The 26,662-nt window shown below is 38.8% G+C and overlaps 2 protein-coding genes across 2 annotated transcripts in view; one reads left to right on the top strand and one right to left on the bottom strand.

The window, feature by feature from the left end:
- The first annotated feature begins 1,037 nt into the window (after positions 1-1,037).
- Positions 1,038-3,059, top strand: LOC121897738. The gene has a single exon (XM_042412440.1). The coding sequence runs from the start codon at positions 1,209-1,211 to the stop codon at positions 2,226-2,228; it is 1,020 nt and encodes a 339-aa protein (XP_042268374.1). The 5' UTR covers positions 1,038-1,208; the 3' UTR covers positions 2,229-3,059.
- An 18,899-nt stretch (positions 3,060-21,958) lies between these two features.
- The window catches only part of LOC121896936 (A disintegrin and metalloproteinase with thrombospondin motifs 20), an 83,898-nt gene continuing 79,194 nt past the window's right edge, over positions 21,959-26,662 (bottom strand). The window contains exons 34-39 of the mRNA XM_042411050.1: positions 26,511-26,605; positions 26,317-26,411; positions 25,983-26,116; positions 24,238-24,329; positions 23,798-23,902; positions 21,959-23,063 (exon numbers count right to left, since the gene is read on the bottom strand). Of these exons, the coding sequence (XP_042266984.1) occupies positions 22,974-23,063; positions 23,798-23,902; positions 24,238-24,329; positions 25,983-26,116; positions 26,317-26,411; positions 26,511-26,605 (611 nt within the window). The 3' untranslated portion in view covers positions 21,959-22,973. The remainder of the gene's footprint in view (positions 23,064-23,797; positions 23,903-24,237; positions 24,330-25,982; positions 26,117-26,316; positions 26,412-26,510; positions 26,606-26,662) is intronic.

Raw genomic sequence — 26,662 nt, 5'->3', positions numbered from 1 at the left:
ACTGTTCATTTGGACACCTGACAATTGTGAACCTATCCTTTAACATACCCTTTATAATAATACACTAGTATTAATAAATACTACAAGTTTAAGTATCAGCTACTATTTAAGGGAATGGGCTTGAGTTTGAGACCCTCAGCAGCTGTGCTAGAAAGTCCACTCAACACATTGAGATCAGCCACTGTGTTGGATGGGTCTGCCAGGGGTTTAAGAGTTTGACTGACACGCGTAGTTTGAGTGACATATGCCAGGAAATGCCTTGCACAGTCAATGGACAAAGCAGGGAGAGTTATCAAAAATTTCTACCTTGACTTCAGCCGAACCCTACCTTATCTAACGCTTTATCTTCCCCTTTTCTCTTCTTTTTCTTTTTGGCTGAATATTTATATAATTTTATTTCTTTCTACATTTTGGTTTGAAATTCTTACTTGGTATTGCATTGCAATGATTATGACTGACTATGTAACACCACACCTTTACTCTGTCTTTAGCCTAACCCTAACTGACCTCATTATAAAACTTTTTTCAACAACTCTAAGATTAACAAGCCAAAGAGTGAATATAAGCTACATGTCACACTGAAGTATTATTTATCTCAACCAGAGTTATTTATGACACATTGTGGGGCCATCCAATAGAAGAATAAGTTTCACAAGATTGTAGTAGTTTGCTCAGCTATGTTTCAACCACATTTTTTTTTACCATCAGGTCTATGCCAATGTGTCCTTTTTCAGTTCAGGCTTTGTTTTCAATGCCAAATTTTATTTTCGATGCCAAAATCTTACTGTCGCTGTTCTGGCTCCATACCAGGTCATGCTTGGAATTGTTGCAATGAATTGTGTATATAAGTCATATATTTTTAAATATGTAACCTTGACTTATTCACTGAGTTGCCACATGATTTTGACAGAGGTTTATTTATTCTTTAGAGAACTGAAAGTAGACTCTTGACAAATAGAGTTTCCTCCTTTCTGTAGATTCACTTCTCTTGAGAGGTTTTAAATTTGTCACTTATGTCACGTGTATTATTGGTTCAAAGTCATCTTGACAGGAGTGCTTCTGGACCAGGGCTTGAAAGTCGTGGACTAAGAATCTATTTAACTGCACGTATTCAGATGATATGAAAAAATAAGAAAAATAATTCAACACTCAAGCAATTTTTGGATAAAATTCAAGGACTACCCAAAGAGGACATCATTTCAAAAATCATGGCGTGTTTTGCTGTCACACTTGGAGTCATCATTCTATCAGGATTCATCAAACTCTCGGCAGCTAACAAGGACATCTGTGACCTTTATGGTGCAGTTGGGCAAAGTCTGATGTTGGACAACGGGGGACTAGCAAAAACAGACGGGCTGAGATGGACCCATAATAGTACAATCATTTTCTACAAACAGCAAAACAAAGTGTCTGTTGGGAAGCCAGGTGACATCTCTGTGACCGGATCTCTTTTTCTGAACAACCTAAAATTCTCAAGTGCAGGGATTTACGAAGCAAATGTGCTCCATCCAAATAGTACATGGACGAATGCATGGACTGGCCGTCTCTGCATGATGGACAAGGTATCAAAACCTCAACTCAGTTATGTCTGTGATTTCAAGTCTAGTGCTGTTAATCTAAATTGCCATGTAGCAAAACCTCAGGGTTTGTCGTTCTCATGGACCCTTGATGAAAAGATCTTATCGAGTGAAACAAAACAAACACTGAGCATATCACTGGCACATTTGAAAGGGGATAGGAGCTTTACATGTAGTGTGGCAAACAAAGTCAGCAAGGAGATGAGTAACTCTGTTCGTCCAACCTGTAAAAGTCCATCACCATCACCTCCAATTTCACTTTGTTTCACACGCAAAACAGTTGTAGCAGTGCTAGCAGGAGGATCAAGTCTTATTCTGCTTTTGCTCATCATCATCATCATATTATGTTGCTGCCACAGATGCAACAAAAAGAAAATGAGACTCAGGGATAAAGGGGAGATCAGGATGCTTTCGCTAAACAAGCAGGAACCTGACTCCATCTGCCCAGAGTACGAGACTATGCACCCGACTGAGGATTCTTCGACTCCCCCGAGCCCCAAGCCTTCGCCCAGAACCTCTTACCAGATTGTTGCTCAGCCTGAAGTTCAGACTGAAAACAGGCCTCCAAAGCTATCCACAGCTGCTGAAGATCAACAACCATCACCAGTGCCAAAGCCGAGGACGAAGGGCCCCCAGACACCAAACGTCTGAATCTGGGTTCAGCTTGAGGTCTGACCTGCTGAGTTCTCACTGAAATTTGCTAATTTCGTTAAAGTTAAAACCTTGTTTCCCAAAAAGCAAATGTTTCAGGAACTATGACATGGCTTTGTTTTTAGCTTAGTGGCCATACAACTGAAACAAAATGGAGAAAATTGTACAAAAAAAAGCCTTATTTTTCTCTGAATTATTAACCTTCCACATTGTTTTTTTCACTTCATCAATAGCATTTATATGTACAGTATATTGACAATGGAGCTATCTGTGTCAAGGATTATTGGGTTTAATCATAATGTGCTGTGGGCCAGGGAGGGAGGATTTGGGGCAGCATCATCTGTATTTTCCTATCAACTTTAAATGTAATTTCATGTGTAAAGTTAAAGTTCTGTTTTATAAAAGTTTGGTTATCTGATCCCTGCTACACATTATGATACAGAAACCATGCTAGATGAGTTGCATTATTGAGGTGCTCTTCTGTTTTTTATGTTGTTGATGATCTTATCTGTTTTATTATGAATTCTTTAACAGTAAAGCAAATGTACCTGGAAGAATGTATTGCAATAAAGCATTTTCTTAGACCAAAAATGTGTAAAATAGGTATGACAACTTTAGGTTTTTTGAATATGTAATAATGATTGTTATGGTATGAGAAATACTGTATCACAACATAGATCTGATCTAATTCCTAGATTATTATGTAGATTTTCCTGAATTCAAGACTAACTCAGTTTGCATGTACTAAAAAAAAATTAGATTTTCTGCATTATAATCACACTGTATGTCTACGTATATGTTGTTTGAAATAAATAAAGTTGTCACAAATCATATATATCTCATATTTTTATGGAAAGCTATAATAAGCTGCTTATTTTTGTCAAACACAGTCCTTTGTTCCTGCTTCTTACATGTCAGCATTCTTGCACTTATTAAAATTTGCTTGCTTGCAAGAAGTTATTAAAGGGGAAAAAAAATCAATAGAGGAATGGATTAGCAAAGGCAAATATCTATTATCTCCAATGGGTAAATGGTAATCCACACATGAAAGTGTTTGCTGTCTCGCCTAATGCTGTGTGACAGCCACATAATAGAATCCCCCTGAGCGTCATCGCCTAAAACTTACAAGCCAATGTCATCTTTTGTCAGGCCCTGCTCCACTCCTGCTCTCTTTACATGGCTGAAATTTCAGTCCAGCCGGCAGGGATTTGGCAGTAAAGCCGGTATCTGCTCCTGGAACAATGCCATTTGTCTTTCTTGAGAAACACTGAGACATAGCTGGCAATGCGCCACGTCACTTCCCCTCACCAGCTAAAAAAGTGCAAGATATACATAGACAGACAAATGGAGCAACACACATGCAGATTCATAGACATACTGTATTCTCACATACAGTACACACACACACACGCACACACAAGGGACTATATTTCATGATACAACTTAATGAAACACATCTCATATGCTTTTGCCAGATCTGCCCTGGAAATGGAAGGGAAATACTTCTGAAATGTGTTTAATCAGTGGCTCTTGGAGTCTAGAGGATATACCCTTTTGATGTTGGAGTGTGTGTGTCCAGGAAAAGGGTCAATTACCCATGGAAAGTATTTATACTCATGTCAGATCATTCTTATTACAGTTCTCTCGTTGTCACGGGCTGCCAAGTCTGGGGAAAGTACAAACCAAATCAGAAAATCAGAGGTCAGCCAGCGCTGTGGCCTTTTTCATCAGATTTGACTGAAAACACAGAGATGATTATGACCTATTAGCATTCTTGAGGCAACTTAGCACTCCTTGACCTCAGGTCTTTTTCTGAAACTCAAAGTGTACAAAGCGGTGACAACCTTTATTTAGTTAAAGCCACAATCTTCCAATCAGTTCCCAATTTAATGAAAATGCAGTGTGGCCAATTACTCTTGAGACTCAAATAGTGATATTATGACTCTGATTTCCATATTGTTGAAAGTAAAAGCCTTTAAAAGTCATTCAGTATGGAAAATAAGTAGAAAGCTTAGGTTGTGGTTTTGCTGAACACATCATAGCAATGTATTAAAACAGCATTAAATCCCGTTTTCAAATGTCCCATTAAGAATAAAATTCACAGTATCTGTCAACACACTGGTCCTACTTATTTTTTCTCTTCCATCTGTACACCTCACACTTATTTTCTTCACACACAGTACATGCAATTTGTGGATTGGCTCTGCACACTCTGTGGCTGGCTATAACACACCAAATCAATTTCACAAATTTGCTGAGGAATCAGGCTGCACTGATTTTTAATGGAGGCAGGGTACTTTCCAGACCTCAGCAAGATTTAGCATCTCATAGACACTGGATGTCTGGGACTGAAGCAGTGCTTAGAGCACAGGGGTTTTCTAAATCTATAGTAACATAGACTCTAATCTGACTCATTAAAAGATTGTGTCTTTCAAGGGAAATTTGTCTTTTCACCTGACAAGTTCAGTCACACTTTGCAGCACCCCTCAACTGGATTGCGCCATCTATTTGTCCATAACTAAGCTTGTGCGTTAAGTTGTTCCGCTGTTCTTCTAACTACTATAGTTTCAAACTTGTGATTTACTAAGTCAGGCTGCACCATTGAAACTTCAAGTTCCCCTCAACTCAAAAAGATGTTTTCCTTTTTGCTCTTACAGTTGGATGTTTGAGCTTCGCTGTGCAGAATGGTTTATGTGCAGTGTTTGACACTGGAAGGCTGTTTTCGTGTTCATCTGTTGAAAGTGGAAAGTTTCTCTGTGCTCACTGAAAATCCAATTTTAAGGGGTGGGCCTGCAAGCATGATTTGTGACATTACAACTATTTTGGAGCCAATCCTGGTGTAATATTCAACTTACACAAGCGTAATGTGGACAAACACTGAGAATGGACTTTACAGTGAAGTAGGAGACATTTTACATATTCATAGTTTCTGTGATTTTTAATGAGGGAGAAGTAGATGCCATTTTAAGGATTTTAGCTATACTTTATTCGTGGAAAAGCCATATTAGACAGACATTACTGTTCCAACTAGAACATTTTTATATGTTTTAATACATGTCTAGAGGGGATCTTTACGGAACGTCTTAAGACCTTTATAATGTTTAAATTGGTGGCTAGAAAACATCTGTAGCACAGTCCAGATATGAATTAAAGTGATTCAGTGTATATAAGCAATGTAAACAATGGATGGTAAACAATAAACAGTATGTAACTAATAGTCATTCACAACCTTTCAGATGCATGAAGTAAGGAATCATGGTATTGTGCACCATTGTTACTATACAGTATTGTGTGTGTGTAAGCAAAAAGTGTCAGCAGTTCAGTAGCCTAATGAGTTGCAGGTACAGACTGTCTCTGAACCTGCTAGTTCAGGTCTGGATGCCCCTCTACTGCTTGCCAGACAGCAGGAGAGTGAAGAGTCTATGGTTGGAATTTCTGGGGTCTGAGAGGATCCACTGTGCCTTCCTCCTGCAGTGCTGGTTGTAGAGGGCCTGGATGGCTGGCAGCTCAGTCCTTGTGTTGTGTTGTGTCCATACCAAACCTCCTCAACCACCAGAGGAAGAAGAGCCGCTGTCTTGCTGCCACACCTGTGTGATGTGACCAGCTTAGATCTTCGCTGATGTTAATCCCCAGGAATCTGAAGCAGCCAGCCCTCTCCACTGCTGTTCCCTTGATGTGGCTAGGGGCTGTGGTCTGCCCATCAGGAAGTCCAGAATCCAGCTGCACAGGGAGGAATTGATGTGCAGGTCTTGGAGCTTCCTGATGAGTTTGGACAGCACTATGATATTAAAAGCTGAGCTATAGTCAATGAACAGCATCTGCACCTAAGTGTTTTTTTGGTCCAGGTGGAAGAGGGCAGTGTGCAGTGTGAATGCAATCATGTCGTCTCTGGATCTGTTTGGCCTATAGGTGAACTGGAGTGGGTCTAGTGTGGTGGGCAGGGAGGATGTAATGTGAGCTTTGATTATCCGTTCAAAGCACTTCATGGCAATGGAGGTAAGTGTTACTGGGCAATAGTTGTTTAGGCAACTCATGTTTGATTTCTTCGGGACTGGGATGATAGAGTATCCTCTTGAAACATGTAGGAACCACAAACTGGAGTAGGGAATGGATAAAGATATTTGTGAAGACATCTGCCAGACCAGGAGCTTTGCGTGTGTTTACCTTTTTATAGGATTTATACACATCCGCCCAAGATATTTGAAGCGGGCTGTTGTCCTGCTCTAGCACAACCTCCGGCATGATGTGGTTCTCAAAGTGAGCGTAGGGGGAGTTCAGTTCCTCTGGGAGAGAAGCAGGTACCCCCTCACCCTCCTGGAAGTTAATGGGTGTAAATGTATGTAGTAGTGAATGGATGTAGTAACAACTAATCTTATGTAAGAACTAGGTTGAAGTAGGCCCATTCAGTTTGAACCGGTGAACTTGAAACAGTTGGTGAGACCACCCCCTGAGATTGAAGAGATTTATTTACATGATATGTTTAGATTCACTTGATACTGTTATTTAAAAGAATCATATGCATAAACAACATTACAGCTAGGCACACAAGTCAGAGCTATAGTGAGCTGAAATTTGAGGACAGATGCAGAAGGGATTTTCCAGTGTCTTTATCAGCGGGCATTTGGAATCACGGGAGATTATAGCAGGGACCCTCTGACTAGGGGGAACCTTTGGTATGAGTCCTTAAAGAACCTGAAAAGTATAACATGTTGTTCATATAAATTTTGCACAGGCTTAGATTCTTCTGGAAAGGAGGTCACCTGACATTTTGGATGAAATAAAGTATAAACCAAAAGCTTGTATGACAACACATCCTGTCCTAGGAAAGTTTGCCTGTAGTGTGTGCTTCTTTGTCATGGTTACACAGGGATGGCTTGTTGAATCCCTGTTTATAAAAGGATTTTTTTGACCGGATTTCCCTAGCAGAGCCGTTTCTCAGTCTGTTCCTTGCACCCCTGCCAAATTCTCTATCGTTGTCTACTTTGACATGGTGGAAGAGACTCCTGCAGAGGCTGATTCCATGAGAAACTGTGACAAATAGGCTTCCAACATGTCTCTGATCTGTAGGCTAACAATTTCATAAATTTCTTCATGGGTGACTCAAAGTTGCAAATGTGCATGTTTTCTAACAAATCTTTGGGAGAAAAATAAAAGAGACTGATTACTTTTGAAGGTTTGATACATTTTTGGATGAATTTTTGTGTTTCGTTGCTAAGTCCATCTAACACCTGCCTTTCTAAGGCAACTGTTCATTAAAATTGAGTTCATAGGTTTACTTAGACGTCATGGAGCAGAAATCCAAACATGCATATTTGGGTACGCCTCTTTGTGATGGCTTCTGCTTTTTGAAAGGCAAATTCACGATTATCACCTTAGAACCAACTCTGCAGAAGCCTAATGAGAAATTGCTGGTTGAGTCTCAAATTTGGCATCTGTGGCAGTAGTTAGGAATGCATGTATAAATCACTTTGATACCATATCATGTTCCAAGAAAAGGAGACTCAGAGGTCATACAGGAAGAAGAGATGGACAGAATCAATGTTCAGACCATATCGACAGCAAGTAGAACAAATATTCCCATAATTTAATTCTAATGCCTCAGCAGCTGCTCTGAGCCAAAGGGGCTGGCGTGTGAAAAGAGAAAAGGCTGGGAAAACAACAGCCCTTTGTCAGACTCAGACCTAGACAGGAGCACTGCTGCCATTTGTAGCTAGTGAAGGAATGTGACAGCACCAAGGTCTACAGACATGATACAGAACATCACTGCTCTCAGTATAAATAGGTCAGTGCAGCAAAGAACTACTGTAATGTGTATTGTATATTCAATAGTTATTGTGCCTTTTTGTGATTTTCTTTTATTTTTATACTATTATGATGTCAGACGTCTATGTTAAACATGGTCAAAGGTCCAAAACTTGAGGTGAACATATGTAAAAATGTTCCCTGTAAGTCAAAAGCCTAGGTTTCAACCTGCTCTGAACACGTCATTTGCAATGTTACCTCTACTCCCTCCTCGTCATGACATCAGATTGTTCATGCATGCCCACAAGTGGCCTGTAGTCTTTGTTGCTAAGGTTACTGCTAAGGTTGTTTGCACTGTCCACTGACATATAACACAAAAAATAATTGAAATCCGACAGCTACTGTTTGTTTATGTAGCTTTTGGAACTTCCAGAAACTGGCCAATCAGAGCAGAGTGGTCTTATCGGGAGGGAGGCCTTAAAGAGATAGGAGCTAAAATGGCCTTTTCCAAACAGAGGCTGAACTTCGGGGCTTCACAAAGGACCAGTATAAGACAAATAAGGAGTTTTTTAAAACCGTAATTCATGCAAAGATATTCCAGTAGAATACAGACTAAAATATAGATCTGGATATGTGTATGATATGTAATATCCGCTTTAAGTAAATAAAATAACATTTATACAATACTTATAATATTATTATTTGAAGATATCGTATGGGTTCATCTGGAATACTGAGTAACACCACTGCTAATTTCACTGTTGGCCTGGAAAGTGTGTAGAAAGCTGCGTGCCTCGTCTGATACGAGTGTGGTCTTCTTTTCTTTCTTCAAAACATTGTAACTTCAGGAGTTACAATGACTTGATCCCTCACTGGCTTCCCACTTTACAATGCATTTTTGGGACGACACACCCAAGTTCTTTTTTACACATGTGAATCACCACAGATGAGAAGTGTAGAACATGACACTATATTTTTGGTGGCAAGAGGGAAAAAATAAACTGCTTACTGACTAGTTAGAAAGCTTGTGTGCACTGTCTGGAAAAAATGTGAAGATATCCATGGAGCTGTTTGTGCAAACACCAACCTGTTTAATTTAAATTGCCTTAAGCCACCTTAAATCCTGGTAGTGTCATTTTCCCACTCATTTTTAAGTGTATAATGTTGTAATTGACATCACCTTACAGTAAACTATAAAAATTCCTGTCTATGTCTCTTCTAATTATATTCATTTTGGTATAATGAGCAAGCAACGGCAATACACTTTAGCTGTCTGTTGCTATTATTGTAAATATATTTCTTAAATAGGTTTATGCGACCATTGTTGCAGAAATCAGGCTGTTTACCCAGATTCCCAGATACAGTCAACACTGGACCAGTTAGATAAACACATTTAAGTCCTATCAAAATCACATCTGTTTTTTAAGTCTGTACTTTTACTTACTTTCAGAGTTTTACTTCTCCAAATCTCTATTGCTTCACTTAATGTGACTGTGTTTAGATCATGTGAGATATGTTTACAGTGGTTAAAGGACCCCTTACAGGATGGTTAATTTTGTTTGGTCTGTTTGTTATTTCTCACCAGGTGTATCTCAGAACTTGTCCCCATTTTGGGTGCTGCTACAAATTCCAGGTGAATCTCCCATACAGGCAATGAGTCTAAACAGACATTCCAGGGGAATCAGCTGTAGACAAAAAAAGGGGTAAACTCCAGTCCACAAATGCTGTAAAGCAGGCCTATCATTTCCACTACAACCATAGCTCTGTAATAAAAATGCCTCTATCAGCCAAATTACCCATCCATGGTCTTGCACCTGATATAAATCAGATGGAAGAAAAATTCCACCTCCTGCTCTAATAAGCATCTTGTGTGTACAGACTCAACGTTCATACAAAGATCAAACATTTCTGTAACATTCTTGGAGATGTAGTGCGTGTGTTCCAACATTAAATTACAACCTGGCAAAAAAAGAAGAAAAAAAAATCAGCACCCTGCTGCTTATGATTTTGCACAATAAGACTTTTTGCTTTGACATGTAGGGCAAACACATTTAAGATGATTCCCCCAGATAGCTGTAATACCCTTTGAGGAACACCCAGAAGAGATAATTTGGATAGTTTGAAGCCTTTGTCTTGGTCTGCAGGCCTATCTCCTCTCAGAGAAAAGGATCCCTTAAACCTTATTGTGTGTGTGGATTCATGCAGGGATAACGGCATGTCAGTGAAGGGCCATGCAACAATAGTTCAAGATGAGAGAGGTGTAAAGGTGCGACGGAGAGCTAACAACACAAAGTTTTGCTTTGGCTATGCCGTGTCTATCTGGGAAAGCATCAACACACCACCAATGGCCTGTCTGTGTGGCCTCGCTTTCTTCAAACGTCTTTGAAATATGGTCTGCTTTTTGCATTGGCCTTATACTGGAAAATTGCCTTGAAAAGTACTTTATCACCAAAACAGATAAGAGCTTTTGGGAAAAAATGCGTGTTCGCAGGTTATTTATTACTGCCATGGAGACAAACCGCTTGAGTGAATTGCTCAGAAAAAAATTAAATACACAAATTAAAGTTAAGCAAGGCCAACAATAGACATTACAGTATCTCTAAATGAGAAGTAAAAGATTAAATCACTATTGTATGAGACACATGCCATTTTTGTTTAGACCTAAAACAGGAATAATAGGAACAAAGTATGAGCCATTTATAACAAGGCACCGTTAGTGTATTTTTAGTAGTCAGGACTGGTCATAGAGGACAAAGCAATAAAAACAGTATAACAAAAGATTATTTGACTCTAACAGTCTATATTATATGCTATATTATAATTGACTGTTATAAAGAAACTACTGTACCAAGCATGTCTAATTAGAATACATCTAATCATGTGTCTAACAAGTCTTCTGGGCCAATTAATCTGAGTCAGATCTTGTCCTTATGGCAACTGACAGACAGTCTGGTCAAAGTGGCTACTGATGCTGCACCTATGCCAATAAATGTGTCACAAGCAGCTGGGAAGTGTACGTTGCTGAGCTGCAGTACCATATGGAGTGCTAAAACAGAGTCAAAAATCCTGCTGCCATCATGGCATGTGAAAAGCTAGTGAATGTATCTTACAGGACACGTTGTATTTTATTCAACACTTTCAGGGATGTTAATGTGTAAAATGGGAACAGTGGCTTGGGGTAAAGGCATGAGGTTCGAATTCGAGGTTCTTTTGAAAACAATGAACTCCAGTACAGGAAAGGGGCTATATGGTTCATTTTAAGAGTGCTGGCAGAAAGATTGATCAGCAGTATTCTGACATGAAAGTTGAGAATGCATGTTGGTTACTTTGGTTTGATTTACTCCAAGGCAAATCAAATAGAGCACACCATTTCTCACAGCAGACAGACTCTGACCTCAAGAGTCTTGTTCTGTTTCTCAGACAAGAACATTAGCTTTTTAAGGCAACAATGTTAATCATTTTAAAAATTGCAGTCCTCACATGCCAGCCACTCACACATAGGAGCAACTAGGAACTATAGTGTGTACAAGAAGTACATGCTGGGCCTTGCTGTACATTTCATTTTATGTCATTTATGACAAACCTCTACCCACCTGCAACTCAAACAAGCGTCCAGACATTTATTATCAACTGGTATCAACTGACCATTTGCTAAGCTTCCCCCCGCCCTTAGCTACTGTTGCTATGCATGTAAATCTTTCACAATGTTTGTGTTTTCACCTTAAAATGTGTTTTAGTGGGATTTAGTGGGGTATGCTGCATTTCTCTTAATGTTTGTGTTTTAATTTATGCTTGTGTTTTGGTATTCATTGCACTTCTCCTTGTGTTTGCATTTGGGTTAGTGGTTTGGTTTTGGTTTGGTATTGTTGCACATTTTAATTTTAGGGGTAATTTCTCTTCATGTTTGTATTTTCACATTTGCATGTGTTTTACAATTTGCAGCATTTTTTTGGATTTGGAATGCATTTGTAATGGGCCTCATGCATGAATGTTTTGTTATTTTACTCTTATATTTGTTCTTGCACAAAGCAATAAGAGGAAAATGAGACAATACTACATGGGATTCAACAAACTCTCTTAGCTGCCTAAACTTGTCGTAAATTGCTCATTTCAGCCTGATGACTGCCACCTGTTCATGAGGAGGTGTGCATTCGTGAGATGTGATCGTTAGTATAATCCACACCCCTAAAATTGCCACATAAGACTTCATGTTTCACTCCGTTTGTGAGCGAGTTTCATTCTCAAAAAAGTTCCCAAAGAATAAATACACTACACAACTTCAAGTCCTGCTTTCAGAAATCTGTAAACAAGCACATAACAAATTTAAGAGTGACCCAAGGAGACCCAAAACAATTAGAGAATGTGAATCCAGCTAATATGTCATCAGAACAGCTCTTCACTGTGACAGAAATAAAGAAGGAATGCTTTCAGTTGAGGTTAGATACTAAAAAGCATATTTCTAAAGCAAAGCGCTCCGTGATAGGAGGCAGTCTACAGGTGATGTTACACTGTCAGCTGCAACATAAGATGATACTGGACATACTTGCAGAGACCACACAGAGGCAGCTGTTGGAATGAGAGAAGTTTTCAACCGTTACTGAAATGTAGAAATTGTTGCACCAAATCATCACAAAGGTGAGCAAAGTCACTTAGGCTAGTTTAATTTTGTTTAAGGAAGGAGAGAGACCAGTCACACTTGTTTCATCATCAGAAAGCCTGCAGCATTTCAATAATTGTGCATTCAAAGTTCCGCCATTCGTCCCCCCTTCATCGGATTTGGTATGGAATATGTGTGTTTGTTCAAGAGATATCGCAGGATGTCTCCAGTGAGTTTAATCAGGACTGTTCCAAGGCATCTTGAGTTATGAGCAAATATGAGATAGGCAACACCCACTTGCACCGATCAATATGGTGCTTCAGATTTTGGTTAATACTTGCCCCCAGAGCATGCACACCAATTTTGGTGAAATTCTCTCCACCAGATTTGCAGATACACGTTTGTGGCAATTATGGTGCTCCCTATGGGTTGGGCTCAAAATGCTTTGTTGGAGCTATTCCCACTCATGGGCTGAAGTTATGTACCAAGATTTATCATGGTTGGACAAGTGGTTAATGAGTTGTGGCCAATATTCTCAAAGCCCTGCCCTTTGAAGATATTTTAGTTGATGGCAGCCATGTTTTTCAACTGAGCCAAACTTGGTGTTGATTGAGTCAAAATCCAAAAAGTAGATATCACATTACTGTTTTTTTTTTCAAAATATGTATTGTGCAAAAAATCCATCATAGCAGACCTTTATGGTCCAAGAGGCTTTTTGTAGAGCACATTCAGCTGGACTTGTGTGAAATTTCAAGTCAATAGGACTTACGGTGTGAGGGGCGGGGTCTTTCCAAAATTGAATTTTTGGACTTTAATTACAGCGACACCATCTGGCTAATTGGTCTCATATTTCTTGGGAAGCACATGCACATCATGTCCAGTTATGGTGCCAAGTTTCATGGTTTTAGCTCACTCCAGCTCATAGCAATTTGAGCCGCGTAGAAAAAAACTAATAATAATAACAATAACAATAAACCAGCACAAATACAGAGGGGTCCTACCCCTTCCGTTTTTTTTTTAAATATAGAAAACAATTTTTTTTTTTTAAAAAAAAGGGAGAAAGGGGAAATAATGACCATATAAGATCTAATTATAACTGTATTGTTTAAAAGAATTTAGAGCTCAGCTCAGTTGAAGGGTGGGGAGGGGTCAAAAAGACGGATGAGCAGGTTAAGTTATAATCAGGTTCATAGGAGGACTAAATAGAGGTTTGAAAATTATTTACAATATATTGCGATCACATTTTATTTGACAGTTGGTTATCGCATAGCACACCATTGTGCTTATCTTTGTTGCTCCTGGGTACACATTCATCATTCATCTCACTATGTGAATGTAAATGTGTGTACATTTATAATGCATATGTGATTACCTTAGTGTATAGATGTAGATGTATTACACAATGTCAATGCAATATTTCAGTTACTTGATTTCGATATATAATATCTCCTCCATAATGAAAGCAAAGGGGGGGAAAAAAAGGAAACCCAATAAAAATCTGGTCACAAAAAAAGAGTCAATGGTGTGATAAAAGCTTGTCATTGGCTATTGTACTGGCTCATTGAAGTGCCTTTGTCTGGGTTTGAGTGGCACTAGTATGAGACAGCCTGGAATGAGTGCCTCTCTTGCCTCACACTAATAGACTAGTTGTGTGTGTGTGTGTGTGTGTGTGTGCAATTAAACAAATACACTAATACAAAGAGATACCACACACACACACACACACACACACACACACACACACACACACATACACATACACACTGTCTGTAGTCCAGACAGGAAGAGAGGGCCACTTAGACTGGCTTTCTTAATTAGAGCAGGTAGTCAGAGGGGTGGAGATGTTTTGGGGGAAGGACATTGTTGGGGTTTGAGGGCCTTTTGAAGGATGACTAGCTCGATGATAACAGGACTTTCTTGTGGGTAAAACATGATCACACTCTCATGCAGAAAAAAAAATCATAACTGAAATGTTTTTGTAATTGAGTGTCATAGAGAGTGTGCAACCAAATGTTTTAAGTGTCTAGGAATTTCCCATTTTTCTCTTGTCCAGAGATTGTATCTTCCTTTGACAGAGGAGGGCTAGTCTAAATGTCTCTTGGGTACAAGAAACCAGAACCTATTATTTAGTCAAGCGCTGAAAAAAAGTGGAGGACCTTCAAAGAAGTGATTGATGTGAGTTAACCCTGTCAAATGCAGGGTTATGGATCAGTGCAAAACAGAGCATAAATCACTTCCAAATGCTCTTACCTACCACTGTTAGATCATACTGATAGACTCTTTGCTCACTCTGTTGCTGTTATGGATGTCCAGAATATCTCTTTATTTAATCTACCATTTTAGAATGAATAATAATAATATTCATAATAATATTGAATATTATAATTGCATAAATTAGTGCAAAAATAAGAGGACAACAGTGCCCTCATAAGCTCATATAATGCAAAGGCACTGGGTTCATTTTTTCTGTGAACATCCTTCAAACATATTCAAGAGGAAAATATATTGAATTGACATTAATGTTTGCCTTCTGCCTTAAATCACTGACGTTGCCGGTTTAATGCTTTATTCTATTTAGTCACTCTGTCAATTCTACTTTCAACAATTTGGGTTTTATAAGATATGACTTCTCAGTGTTTTAGGAAGAGCTCCTTGGCTGCATTTCAATGTTTTGCAGTTTGATGCATCCTCCTCCAGTTAAAAAAAAAAAAAAGTCTGGTCCTCTACAGCAGGAAAACAATTGAGCATGGAAAAATGGACATAATCTATTCTGAGCTACCTTGACAAGAATTCCCTCATGACCGCTAACATCTTTTTCATAAGCTTTGCAAACTTTTCCACTGAACACATACAGCATGTCGCTTATTTTCTGTATATAGTATGAAACCCCAAAATGTTGAAGCCACAAGAAATAAAATGTGGGATTTATTTATTTATTTATTTTCTTTTTTGGAGGTTTTCAGTTGCTTGTATGGTGTAGTCGTCTGTGTCATCACATGACAGGGTTGTGCGTGACTAACTGGGTTGCACTGTGTATACCTCACAGGCCTCTTGTTAGTGTGAAATGCAGGAGAACAAAAGCAACATTCTGTTAAGAGGTTTAATACACCCTGGTGACGTGAGCCACAACAGTGTGTAAAAATCTCCAGAAAACTCATTTGATTGGAGTGTTAAGCTGTTAAAAATAATTAGCTTTTTTCCCCCCCTCTGCTGTCATCGAGTGTCTTGCCTGCTAGTCTCACACACAAAAGGCCGGCACAGCTCACGTCTATAGCCGTGTCTGGCCTTTGCCTCATTCATTCTAACTATGCTGACATGGGGCAATATTTTCCAGGCTGCTTAACAGCCTAAAGTTTTACAATAGGAAAGTATTTTCTGAAACGAAAACACTGCCACTGGTCATAATTGTGTGCATTTCCTAAATGACTGTCAGCAGACTTTTATTGCCATTTTGCTGTGTTCACTGTGAGAATTACAGCTTTGGTTGTGTAACAAATAGAGTACTATAACATCAATAATGGCTACAAAATATGACCTGCCAAAAAATATCCTGCCTTATTGGATGGAGTCTTAAAAAAGATCCCTGAGAAGATATGGAAATCCTTCAGTGACTGTGTTATGCCGTCTGTTAGCTGTAATGTGTCATTCACGCCACAGTCTCACATTCACGGATCAAACAATGCAAGTCCATTTTTCACCACACCACATGTGCCTATGGGCTATTGGCACATACTTGCGGACCCCAGGGGTCCAACACCAACCCCCCGCCCCCATCATACCTCGTCCAGTTGGACCATGCCCGTCTCTGACAGCATACCACCCAGTCATGTGTAGTGAATAGGTGGTCAGCTTTGGACCGAGGCTGCAGTCCCCCACACATCGCATGCAGCTGTTACAAAATGGACACTCTAGACATGTAACACAATACCTAAAAATGACCTCATTCAGTCTCAGCCAGTTAAAGTCAAAGCTGACATGATTTCCTTCAAAAAGCTGGCAGTCAGACTGACAGGACAGTCTAAAATGCCTGTGAGGCAAAGTGCCAACAGCTTCCACCCCCCAAACTACTGATAGCCCAGTTGGCAGCAGAGATAACTGTGTAATCGTGTGTGGCTTTCATGGATTTCTGAAGCAGACATGGTGCATCAAAAGATGAAATTGATACTGTTCAAGGCCAACTGTTCCATTATAGGATGTGTGTGTATGAGAGAGTGCAGGGTGAGAGGGGATTATGTGTGTATGTGTGAGGTATACAAGGCTTTAATCTTGCTTAAACAACCTTCTTTTACTGCAACAACTTTCACTCTGATAATCATTTAGAGGACAGCTGAACATGGAAGCTGGATGTCTCTTTTCACTGTAGTTTAGCATAGTACAAACATGTACTTTAGAGAAAATACAGAAAACGTTAGAGTATATAAAATGTCTACAACTGCAGACAGAGGATAAAATCCAACACATATCACCCATATTCAATTATCAAATCACTTCACAAATCACAAAATATATGACACACAATATACTGTATACACACACACACACACACACACACACACACACACACACACACACACACCACATATATACTAATACACTATATTTGTCGGAATAACAAAAGACAAAAAACCTGATCATTTGATACTTCAGCCTCTAGAAATCACATAGAAATATGCCAATGGTTGTACAATGCTTTACCACCATCTACTGGTCAACAATAGAGGTGCATTGTATTTATAGAGTTGACCACACTGCTCTACACTAAACTAAACATTCAACAATTGTAAAATATATGTAACAGTAAAACGTTAAATGAAATCATTAGCACATTGTCTTTCAAGCAAGGAATTTGTGATTATACCACACATAGGTCGGGTGCAGTTAACAAACTGGTGAAAATGCACTGATCCTAGATATTCTGTTGGCAGCAGGAACTCCATCATAAACAGCATCCTCTTTATTATGAGCTGATGCAGCTAATGAATAACTTTCACCTCTATTTTATCACACCGAGGTACAAAACCCAGTACCGTAGGTGCACTTTTGTGCTGACAGTCATCATACTGTTTAAACCGTCCAATGTCAGCCAGCTTGGAGGAAGTTAAGGCAGAAGACCTCTGTACAAACCATAAAAATACTCCTGGACTGTCTGTATGGATATGGATGCATAAAATAAACAATTCACACTTATATGTTCCAAGTATAATCTACCTGTAAATATTAACTATTAACTATTATCACATTTGCATGTCACTTTTACATAAATTAACATGATTATGGACATATTTATTTATTTATCATGGCTCTTGTGTTTCCGTCACATATGCCCACCAGGGACAGTGGATGTAAGAGCTTGTTTGATACACTAGGGGTCAATGTTTGCTCATTTTAAGAAAATACATGTTTCTTTGGGTCACTAGGTGGACACTTACCTTTTAGTATGTAATTCACCAAGAAATATTGCTGTCATGTAATGGTCGGTTATGCATGAAACACATTTATCAGTATCCTTCTATAACAACATTTTATGTGGCAGAAATTATTTTTATTTTCATTTATTATTTTTTTTATTTTGTTATTTTATTGCAGGAATTGAATAACAAATGCTTATGACAAAACCTGTCAACAACACAGTAAAATATCTGGGATATAGTCCAATTACATTTTTGAAAACTGTCATAAAACTTTACAATTTCATAATATGTAAGCACAGAATCATATGCATTAAAAATTGCAAATATATCAGATCAACTCCAGTGTGTCAGTGCAAACCTGTTGAGTAGTGGTTTCTGGATACATGGTCTTTGGAGCATTTTGCAGCTGCAGATTGCACTGGAATGTCTGTGCTGTTACCTCAAAGCAGACTGTGGTACATGGTAAACATCAATCATTAGTCTCTTTTATGAGGATTCTCAGTGCAGGTTTGTGTTTTTCAGCTCAGTCATTAAAGATGTCTGGTTTATGCTCACAGCAAACACGCCAGGGAAACTTTTTCCTAGCTTGTCCATATAACCTGAGAGTTTGGAAAGACCTCGGCACAGCTTGGTTTCACAGGAAAACTACTTTTTAGGGGAGCTGTTGCCGTGCCTCAGGTCTCTTCCAAATCCTCAGATTAGATTTTAGGAACCAAGGCAGGCTTTTGGCAAGAAATCAAAGCAGTTCTTGAGGGACCACAGTATCTGTTTTCATTTAATGTACAAAGCTATCTCTGTGCAATGAGCCCTATAAAAGTGGCTTGTATATAAACAGTTTGCCTTTTGCTGAGGTACCTGCACCTTTATTACTGAGTCACTTTGGTGACATAATTCCTCAAAAAGCTTCTTTCCATCTCTTTGTGAAACTTTCAAAGCTTAATGGGAACTTACCTCATTCTTTGATTTGACATAGCAACTTGATGATCCATCAGGCAGTTGACAGCGTCATCTGTTTCCAGAACTCAAGAGTAAGTGTACTTCGGTGAGAAATGTATTAAAAAGATATTTGCTCTGTTTATGTGTCTCTTAAGTGGAACTGAATTCCAGAAGGTCATGTTGTGGAAATGCAACCTGCAGCACTGAGTGAAACCACATTGACCCACAATCTGGCAAACATAAACACCCAGCCAGCACTGACCTGCTGTCCTTTTTTATTAACCAATTGGTCTCTCTGTGGTGGAGAGGAAAGACTTGAATTTTTACTCACAAAATGTAGTTTTAACACAATTTTTATTCTTCCCCGTCTAATATTTTAAGTCCTTCTACACTCAAAAATGTATTTTGTTTATTGTACTGTACTTCACTTGGATGTTTGACCTTCATTGTGCAGAGTGATGTACTGTATGTACAGAATTTGACAACAGAAGGCGGTTTTGACATTCATCTGTTTTCACCTTAAATTTGAGATGCACATATGAGCATGATTTTGTGATATTAAAACTAGTTTGGAAGGCAATCCTGGTCGAATGTGAATCTTACACAAGTGTGATGTGGAAACTTGAAATCTCCGCTGCACATACACTGAGAATGGACTTTACTGTGAAGAGAGAGAGGGAGAAGAATTTTTTTACTGGGTAATTGAACTGAACATTTGAACAATGTCTTAAATGTTGTAAAATTCTGGTGTGGAAAGTGTTAATATTAAAAATGTTTTTAAATATATGTCTTTATTAAAGTCAAAAATTTGTTTTGGTTATTGTTCCCTCAGTTGGATGTTTGAGCGTCACTCTGCAACATGATGTATGTGCAGAGTTTGACACTAGAAGGTTGTTTTCATGTTCATTTGATTACGTGGGAAAGTTTCTCTGAACTCACTAAAAATCTGAATTTAAGGCGGGTACCTATGAGAAGGATTTGTGACATCAAAACTAGCTTGGACCCAGTCTTGGTCCAGTATTCAGTTTTCAAGTGTGACACAAACTTGAAACCTCCAGTGCACTTATACATATACAGAGAATGGACTTTTCAGTGAATTAGGAGACATCTTGTGCTCAGCAGTTAAACTTTTGAAATGAAAAATATTGATAGATTGTGGAATTTTTAATAAAGGTGGAGTAGATTTTTGTGTGGAAAAACTATATGAGACAAATTATTATTTAGTATTATTTATTTTACGTACATCTTAGAACATGTCTTGATGGGATCTTTAAATGTGTTGTGCAGATAAAATAAACATAAATCAACTTGTGAGTCAGCTAAAAAGCTTTTTTTTAATTATTACTCATTTTTTAACAGCGTTAGTAGTAGCAAGACATACAGTATTGATATAATTAGTAACCATAGCACCAGAATCAATCATTCATTTCTTTTATACAGGCTACATACATACTGTAGGTACATATGATTCTTAAAAACATCTTTGGATAAAGCATGGCAAACAAGCACACTGTTTCTCTATTCAGTACCAATGCCCATTCAATATTTAGCACACTGTTTACAATTCAAGTATGAATATTAAAAATACACATATATCATAAGTTACAATTCTTAACGGTTATTACAAAAAAAACAAAACAAAACAAAAAAAAAACAGGATTACATTTCTACAAAATTTATGGCACATAGTGCATCAAGTATTCTTTAAATTTCTGATACAGACCTCATAGCACAATTGACCATCAATTGATAGCCAAAGGTTTTCTAGCTGCTCATTGACTTATTTTTTTATTTATTTTTCAGCCATTCTTTAAATCAAAAGAAGCTGCATTGTCTGAGAAGAAAAAAAAAGTCGAATCTGCATCTATCTTCTAACTTTGGTTAAAGCTTAACATCAAAGTACCAGCATGTTAGGTTGCATAATATACAGAGTTGTAGTAGTGGTCATGGTGAAAGTCAGTCATGATGAGTGAAGTACTACTCAAGGGCAGATTTCCTCATGCAGTGGTTTATCTGCTGTATCTGGCAACCTTGCAGCTAGATTTTCAGCTACATTAATAAGAGGACTGTGACATGCTTTATAGGCAGATCCTACATCTGCTGAAGAGACTTCTACGCCAAACCCTGACAGTTAGAGAACTGAAGCTCTGCCACAGCAAGTATCATTCCCAAAGCCAGTGTTTTCCTTCTCAAGATTAGAGGTAATTCTAGTAGTTCAAAAGCACCATTCAAAAGATCCTCATTTAAAGTTAGTGGTTATACACTACAAATAGTAGTAGGCTAATACCTTTTTTTTTTTTAGCAAAGCAGACAAAGGACAAAAAAAATAAACAGACAATGGCTTCACTGTTGGTAGTAGTCATTGTACCTTAAAACATGGAACATATCTACAAGTCATTACAGAATAAATATGGTCAAACATAAATATATTACAACACATATCTCAGTAGAGTATGGTTTGTGAGAGGTAGGTGTTGCAGGTACCTACAGTAGGCCCACTGAAGGGTGTGAGGAGAGACATCACACCTGATACTGTGTCATGGTGTAACAGATGAGAACTTGTCTGTGTGATGAAATTAAAGAAAAACACAGACACAAAAAAAATGTCTAAAAATAAAAAGCCAAATTAAATTTATATAGTTAAACAGTAGAAAATATTGAAATATTTAATCTTTTTCCTCACAGCACTAGTGTTTATCTGTCTCTATGTGACAGGCGTGTGTCAGTCAATGGACTTTCTATGCAGTTTTCAGTAGTTTTGTCAAATACCTGACAACAGATGCAGCAAACAGACTCTAGAAATACATAATAATGGAAACTAAAATCATCTGTAGTTGTTCTAAAGACTCCTAATGTATCAAAGTTTGACCTTTGACTTAAGGCAGGTTTGGAGGGATATCAGTAGTTAGTTGCAAGCTTACTCTTTATGTAAGTCTTGAGCCTTAAAGAATTTGTTTGATGTTTTGGGTAATATGGTTATTTGCTTTCTTGCCAAGAGTTAGAAGATTGATACCACCAACATATCTGTATGGTAAATATGATGCTTTCGCCAGCAGCCAATTAGCTTAGCTTAGCATAAAGACTGAAAACAGGGGGAACAGCTAGCCTGGCTCAGTCCAAAGAAAAGTGCCATTCCAGTTTATATCCGGGTGCCAGCTCCAGGAATTTACTGCACCCGGTGTTAGAGGTGCCAGTAGGTGGAATTTGTTACATAAGACAGAGCTAGTCTAGCTGTTATCCCCCTATTTCCAGCCTTTGTGCTAAGCTAAGCTAACCAGCTGGCAGCTGTGGCTTCATGTTTACCACAGATACAATTTGTTCTTGTATTATTCATTTTCTGTATCAGCTTAACGGCAGACATAAGACAATTGCACAACCATCCCTTGCATACTATTCATATGTCTTGCAATGATTATTAATACATATGTTTACTTGTATACTGTTCCATCAAAGTCAGTAGGATAAGTTGCAACTAAATGCTTACAGTGTACCTTTAAAAATATATGTATATAATACGAATAAGGTAACATACAACAAGATTAATTCCAGGCACCTCATGATAAAATTCTGGAAATTATTCTTATCAACAGAACGCACTTCATTTGACAGAACACTGTAATAAAAACTTGCTACTTTAAGATGAGAATACCTCATGTCATGGGAGAAGGTCTGTTAAGTTGTTCTCCTGTATGTGCAGTTGCTTTCCCAGTGTTTTGAAGTGTTGTATCCCTTTGTATGATACTAAAAATGCATAACTGTGTCTGAGGAAAAATAACCTTTTAGATTACAATGCGTTTGATTGCATTGCAACACTGTTTAGAGTTATCAGTTTGGTTGAAGGACCTGACAGTGACCCTGTAGTACTGCACAGTCCGTAGTGTCTTGTCTGTTTTAGCTGCCATTTGGAACTGAACTGGTGATGTTATTGTAGGATCATTACATTTAGATGTTTTTCCACCACACGTATAGATGACTATGGGGTCCAACAAATCACTATTATTGCATGTTCCTGGGCTACTGTCTTCTGGTTGATTTAGGGGTTTGGTCTCTGCATTGCCCTCACTGGACTTGAAGGAGTAGGCCGTTGTGAGCCTGGGGAATGCACTTCCCACAGAAACCACCACAGCGACCGTAGATTCTTGTTCCATCCTACGGACCGGGAAAAATGAGAGAGGAAAGAGTGGGCAAAGGGCAACTTTTTACAGAGCTTCATAAATGTCACTGGGGATTCCTCTTCAGTGAATCAGACAGAAATACAACAGGGCAATTCAGTTGACAAGACCCAACACGAAGCACAATTACACCCCAGTAAAACTACATTCATAAGAAAATGTATAACAAAAGGAAAACACTGATAATATTCAATATTTTTTTTATTATCCATGAAAAGACCAAAACCAAGAATGAATTGATCATACTCGCAAGTTTTGACTGTGTAGCTTGATATAGCTTTTTCCTCAAAGAGTCAAAGAGTTCCATTGTTGTCTTCATAAATGAGTCACATTGTTGCACTCAGTGACATGTTCCTTTGTTACGATAAACATGGGGACTGTAGTTTATTTTGAGTCAATGCTACATAAATCGTCCTGGTGAAACAAATACTCACAAGTGCACTTAATTTGTATAAGTTGGTGGCTGATAATAGTCCCCGACAAATGCACTGTTTACTCCTGTTTGATTAATACTTGCAGTACCCAGCTGTTTAGGAAGTTACTTAACCTTTTTAAACATAAAAAAAATATATATTTTAGATGTTTTTAAAGATTTACATCCTTAGTAGGAAAAATGGGCTTGTATAGAATAGAATAACACATCTTGTCCTTTAAGAGCCACATAGTGTCATCCAATGCAAAAGACAAACATATAAATCTACCGCTTCTTACCTCAGATCTGTGGACTTTGACGGAAACATAGTTGCCCTGAGATGTCCATTTGGTGGCCTCAGCCACTTTGAGGCCAGTGCCAATCAGATTAATGCTGAACTGACCCTGCGAACACACATCAGACTTGAGTTATTTCTGAGCAGTTATTTAACCAGGAATGTCGAGCAAGAACTAGCAATGGTTTTTGGAAATAGCTACAGAGGATTTGAGGCTTAAACACAAACTACAGGTACAATACATTGTGCTGATGAGCATCTCTAACAGAGTAATTGAGTAGTAGCCTTGCTCAATGGCATATTTGCATCAGGCCCAGGAAATTATATGAGCAAATCTCACTTCTTTGACCTTCAGGCCACTAACAAACATATGCCACAAAGAACACACATGAAACACACATTGCTACACCGCTATGAGGCAACGATGAACAGTATTTCACCAACCTGTGGACACTTGGCTGCACTATAACAATCTCCCGCTGTAGCAAAGGGCACAGGTCGACCAAGAAGAGTATGGGAAAAGTGGAGGTCTGTGACTGTTAAACAGCAAAGATACAAATCTAGAGTCACAATGTGCAACAGCAGAAGTAAACACAGAGTGAAGACAGCTGCTGTAAGGTAAATAACCACACAGAACATCACTAAGTACAGTTTATGCAGTTAAATTTCATTGCAGGGTCAATGTCACTTCACTGTGACACTGCCAGATGGTGTCTTGTTTGTAAAAGCGTCTCTCAGTTGGGGTTGGGATTCAAATCTGCATCCAGTAACAAATCTACTTAGAAAATCTGAAATCTTTTAAGTCCCTTAACAACTCTATTTATGTTCAGTATCCAACAATTTTAAGTAACAAAAGTTTCAAATAACAAGCAGTCATTTTTAAGAATTAAAACCCAAATAACTAAAATTTAAAGTTACTATGCTATTTAGCTGTTTATTTAATGACTACCTGAATGTTGTGTGCATTGCTCTCACAAAAAAGTTAAAGAGATGATAAAATATTTTATAAGAGATTTATAAACCTCAGAGCTGGTGAACCTGGGTATTTCCCTGAGGTGTAACTGGAGGCAGAAAGAAACCACTTTTATGAATACAGCTACTTATATATCCTGTAGTGTATCCTGTCTAGGAGTTAACTGGTTATGCATATAAAATCTCTGATTTACATTTTGAATTCAGTAAATAAATCTGAACCCTGTTTCCCTGTGTCTGCTGTTTAGTTTTTGCCATTTTCCTTTCCTCCACATCACAAATGATAACACGACCAGTACCTTTCTCTGCCCTCCCTTCATGTTGTCTGTATGAAATGATGATAAAGTTCACAGGATGCGCAAGGCACACAAAAGCAGTGCCTCTTCATAATCTTTCCTTCATCTTGAACTCATTATCCCCCCTCAGCTCTCTTCAAGCCGCCTGAAAGCCAAATGAGTACCATGCAGACGAAGGGTGGGAACATGTGCTGTCAGGACCCAGACCAGATGAAGAGGATGGGAAGATGACTATGTAGGTTCTAATCCAACTTCCCCTCTAAGCGCGCGCACACACACACACACACACACACACACACACACTCACACACACACATACACAGACACACACATTGTGTGTACACAATAGACTAATCCACATACTCTAATCAAAGGCATACTTGGTCACAACAGGGAAGGTGGAGCTGACTGTAATAATGAGTACAGGAGTATGGCCTGAAGATGTGTGTGTAAAAGTGTGCGTGTCTGTCTCTGAGTGTGCGATCACTCACATGCTATTATGAGTAAGTGTTTGACACTGATGTGATCGCATGCACAGGCGTGTGTGCTTGCACTGCGCGCTTGTGTCTTCAGTCTTCTTGATATGCTCGGCAGAATTACATATTGTCTGTCTGTGCTTGAGAGCAGGCACGCATGTCTGTACGTGCACACGTGCATTCCTTTATTCTCATGCTCACGTGTTGCTGAGAGGCCCAGTTTCTCCAAGTCGCCTTGTGATGTGAACATGGCGCGCTGAAAGGTCATTATTATGATTTCAGAGGAGGGAGTGTGGAAAAAGGCAGCACATAGTGCATTTGGACAGCCCAGGCTTTAGAATGAGGCATTATTAAGCGCTATGGGACGAGGCGTTTGGGGTTTAAAACAACACTGATGTGTGGTCTCATTACAACATTGTAAGGCTATCACACAGTAATTACGCACTCATTATCCTCAGGGAGCTCAGGTCCAGGCGAACTTTGTGGAAGAGTGTGTATCCTGCTGCTGAGTAGTCATTCCTGCAGTCGCAGTCCTGTCTTCGGCTGCCATTATATGGGCATTCAAAGGGGTTCAGCAACCTTTGGTGTAAGGACAATTAATGTTAAGATTTATTTAGGACAAAACACATGAATCTGAACTGCCCTAAAACACTAAATTTTACTCTATGCACCTGGTGTTACAGGAAGTACAATAATTCTTTACACATTACACAATCGTATCCAAAGCTCCACTGAGTCACAGCTCAAGTGGCTATCCATCACCACTGGATTATACACACCTGTGCCCATACACCTCGGAGTAGTTGTCTGTCTGACCGCTGCGCAAGGTCACATACTCCTTGGGGAAATCAGTCTGCATCTCGGCACAGTAAATCTAAAGCCAAACACATTGAGACAACAGATGAGATCCTGTTGGGAAGCTGCAGGTTGAGTCATGAAGTGTGCCGGAGCAACTCTGACAGAACAGACACACCTGTAGGATCCGGGTCTTGACTTTGAGATAGTATTCCCCATCTATCCTCACACCCTTTCTCATCTGGACCTCACGGCAGGAAGTGAACAACTGGCCTAGGAGAAGAAATATGAAGGGAGGTTGTTTTAGTGCAACAGTAAAGAAACAAGAAA

Source organism: Thunnus maccoyii, chromosome 5 (genome assembly GCF_910596095.1).
Source record: "Thunnus maccoyii chromosome 5, fThuMac1.1, whole genome shotgun sequence".
Classification (NCBI taxonomy): domain Eukaryota; kingdom Metazoa; phylum Chordata; class Actinopteri; order Scombriformes; family Scombridae; genus Thunnus; species Thunnus maccoyii.
This window is presented reverse-complemented; position numbering and strand designations above follow the sequence as displayed.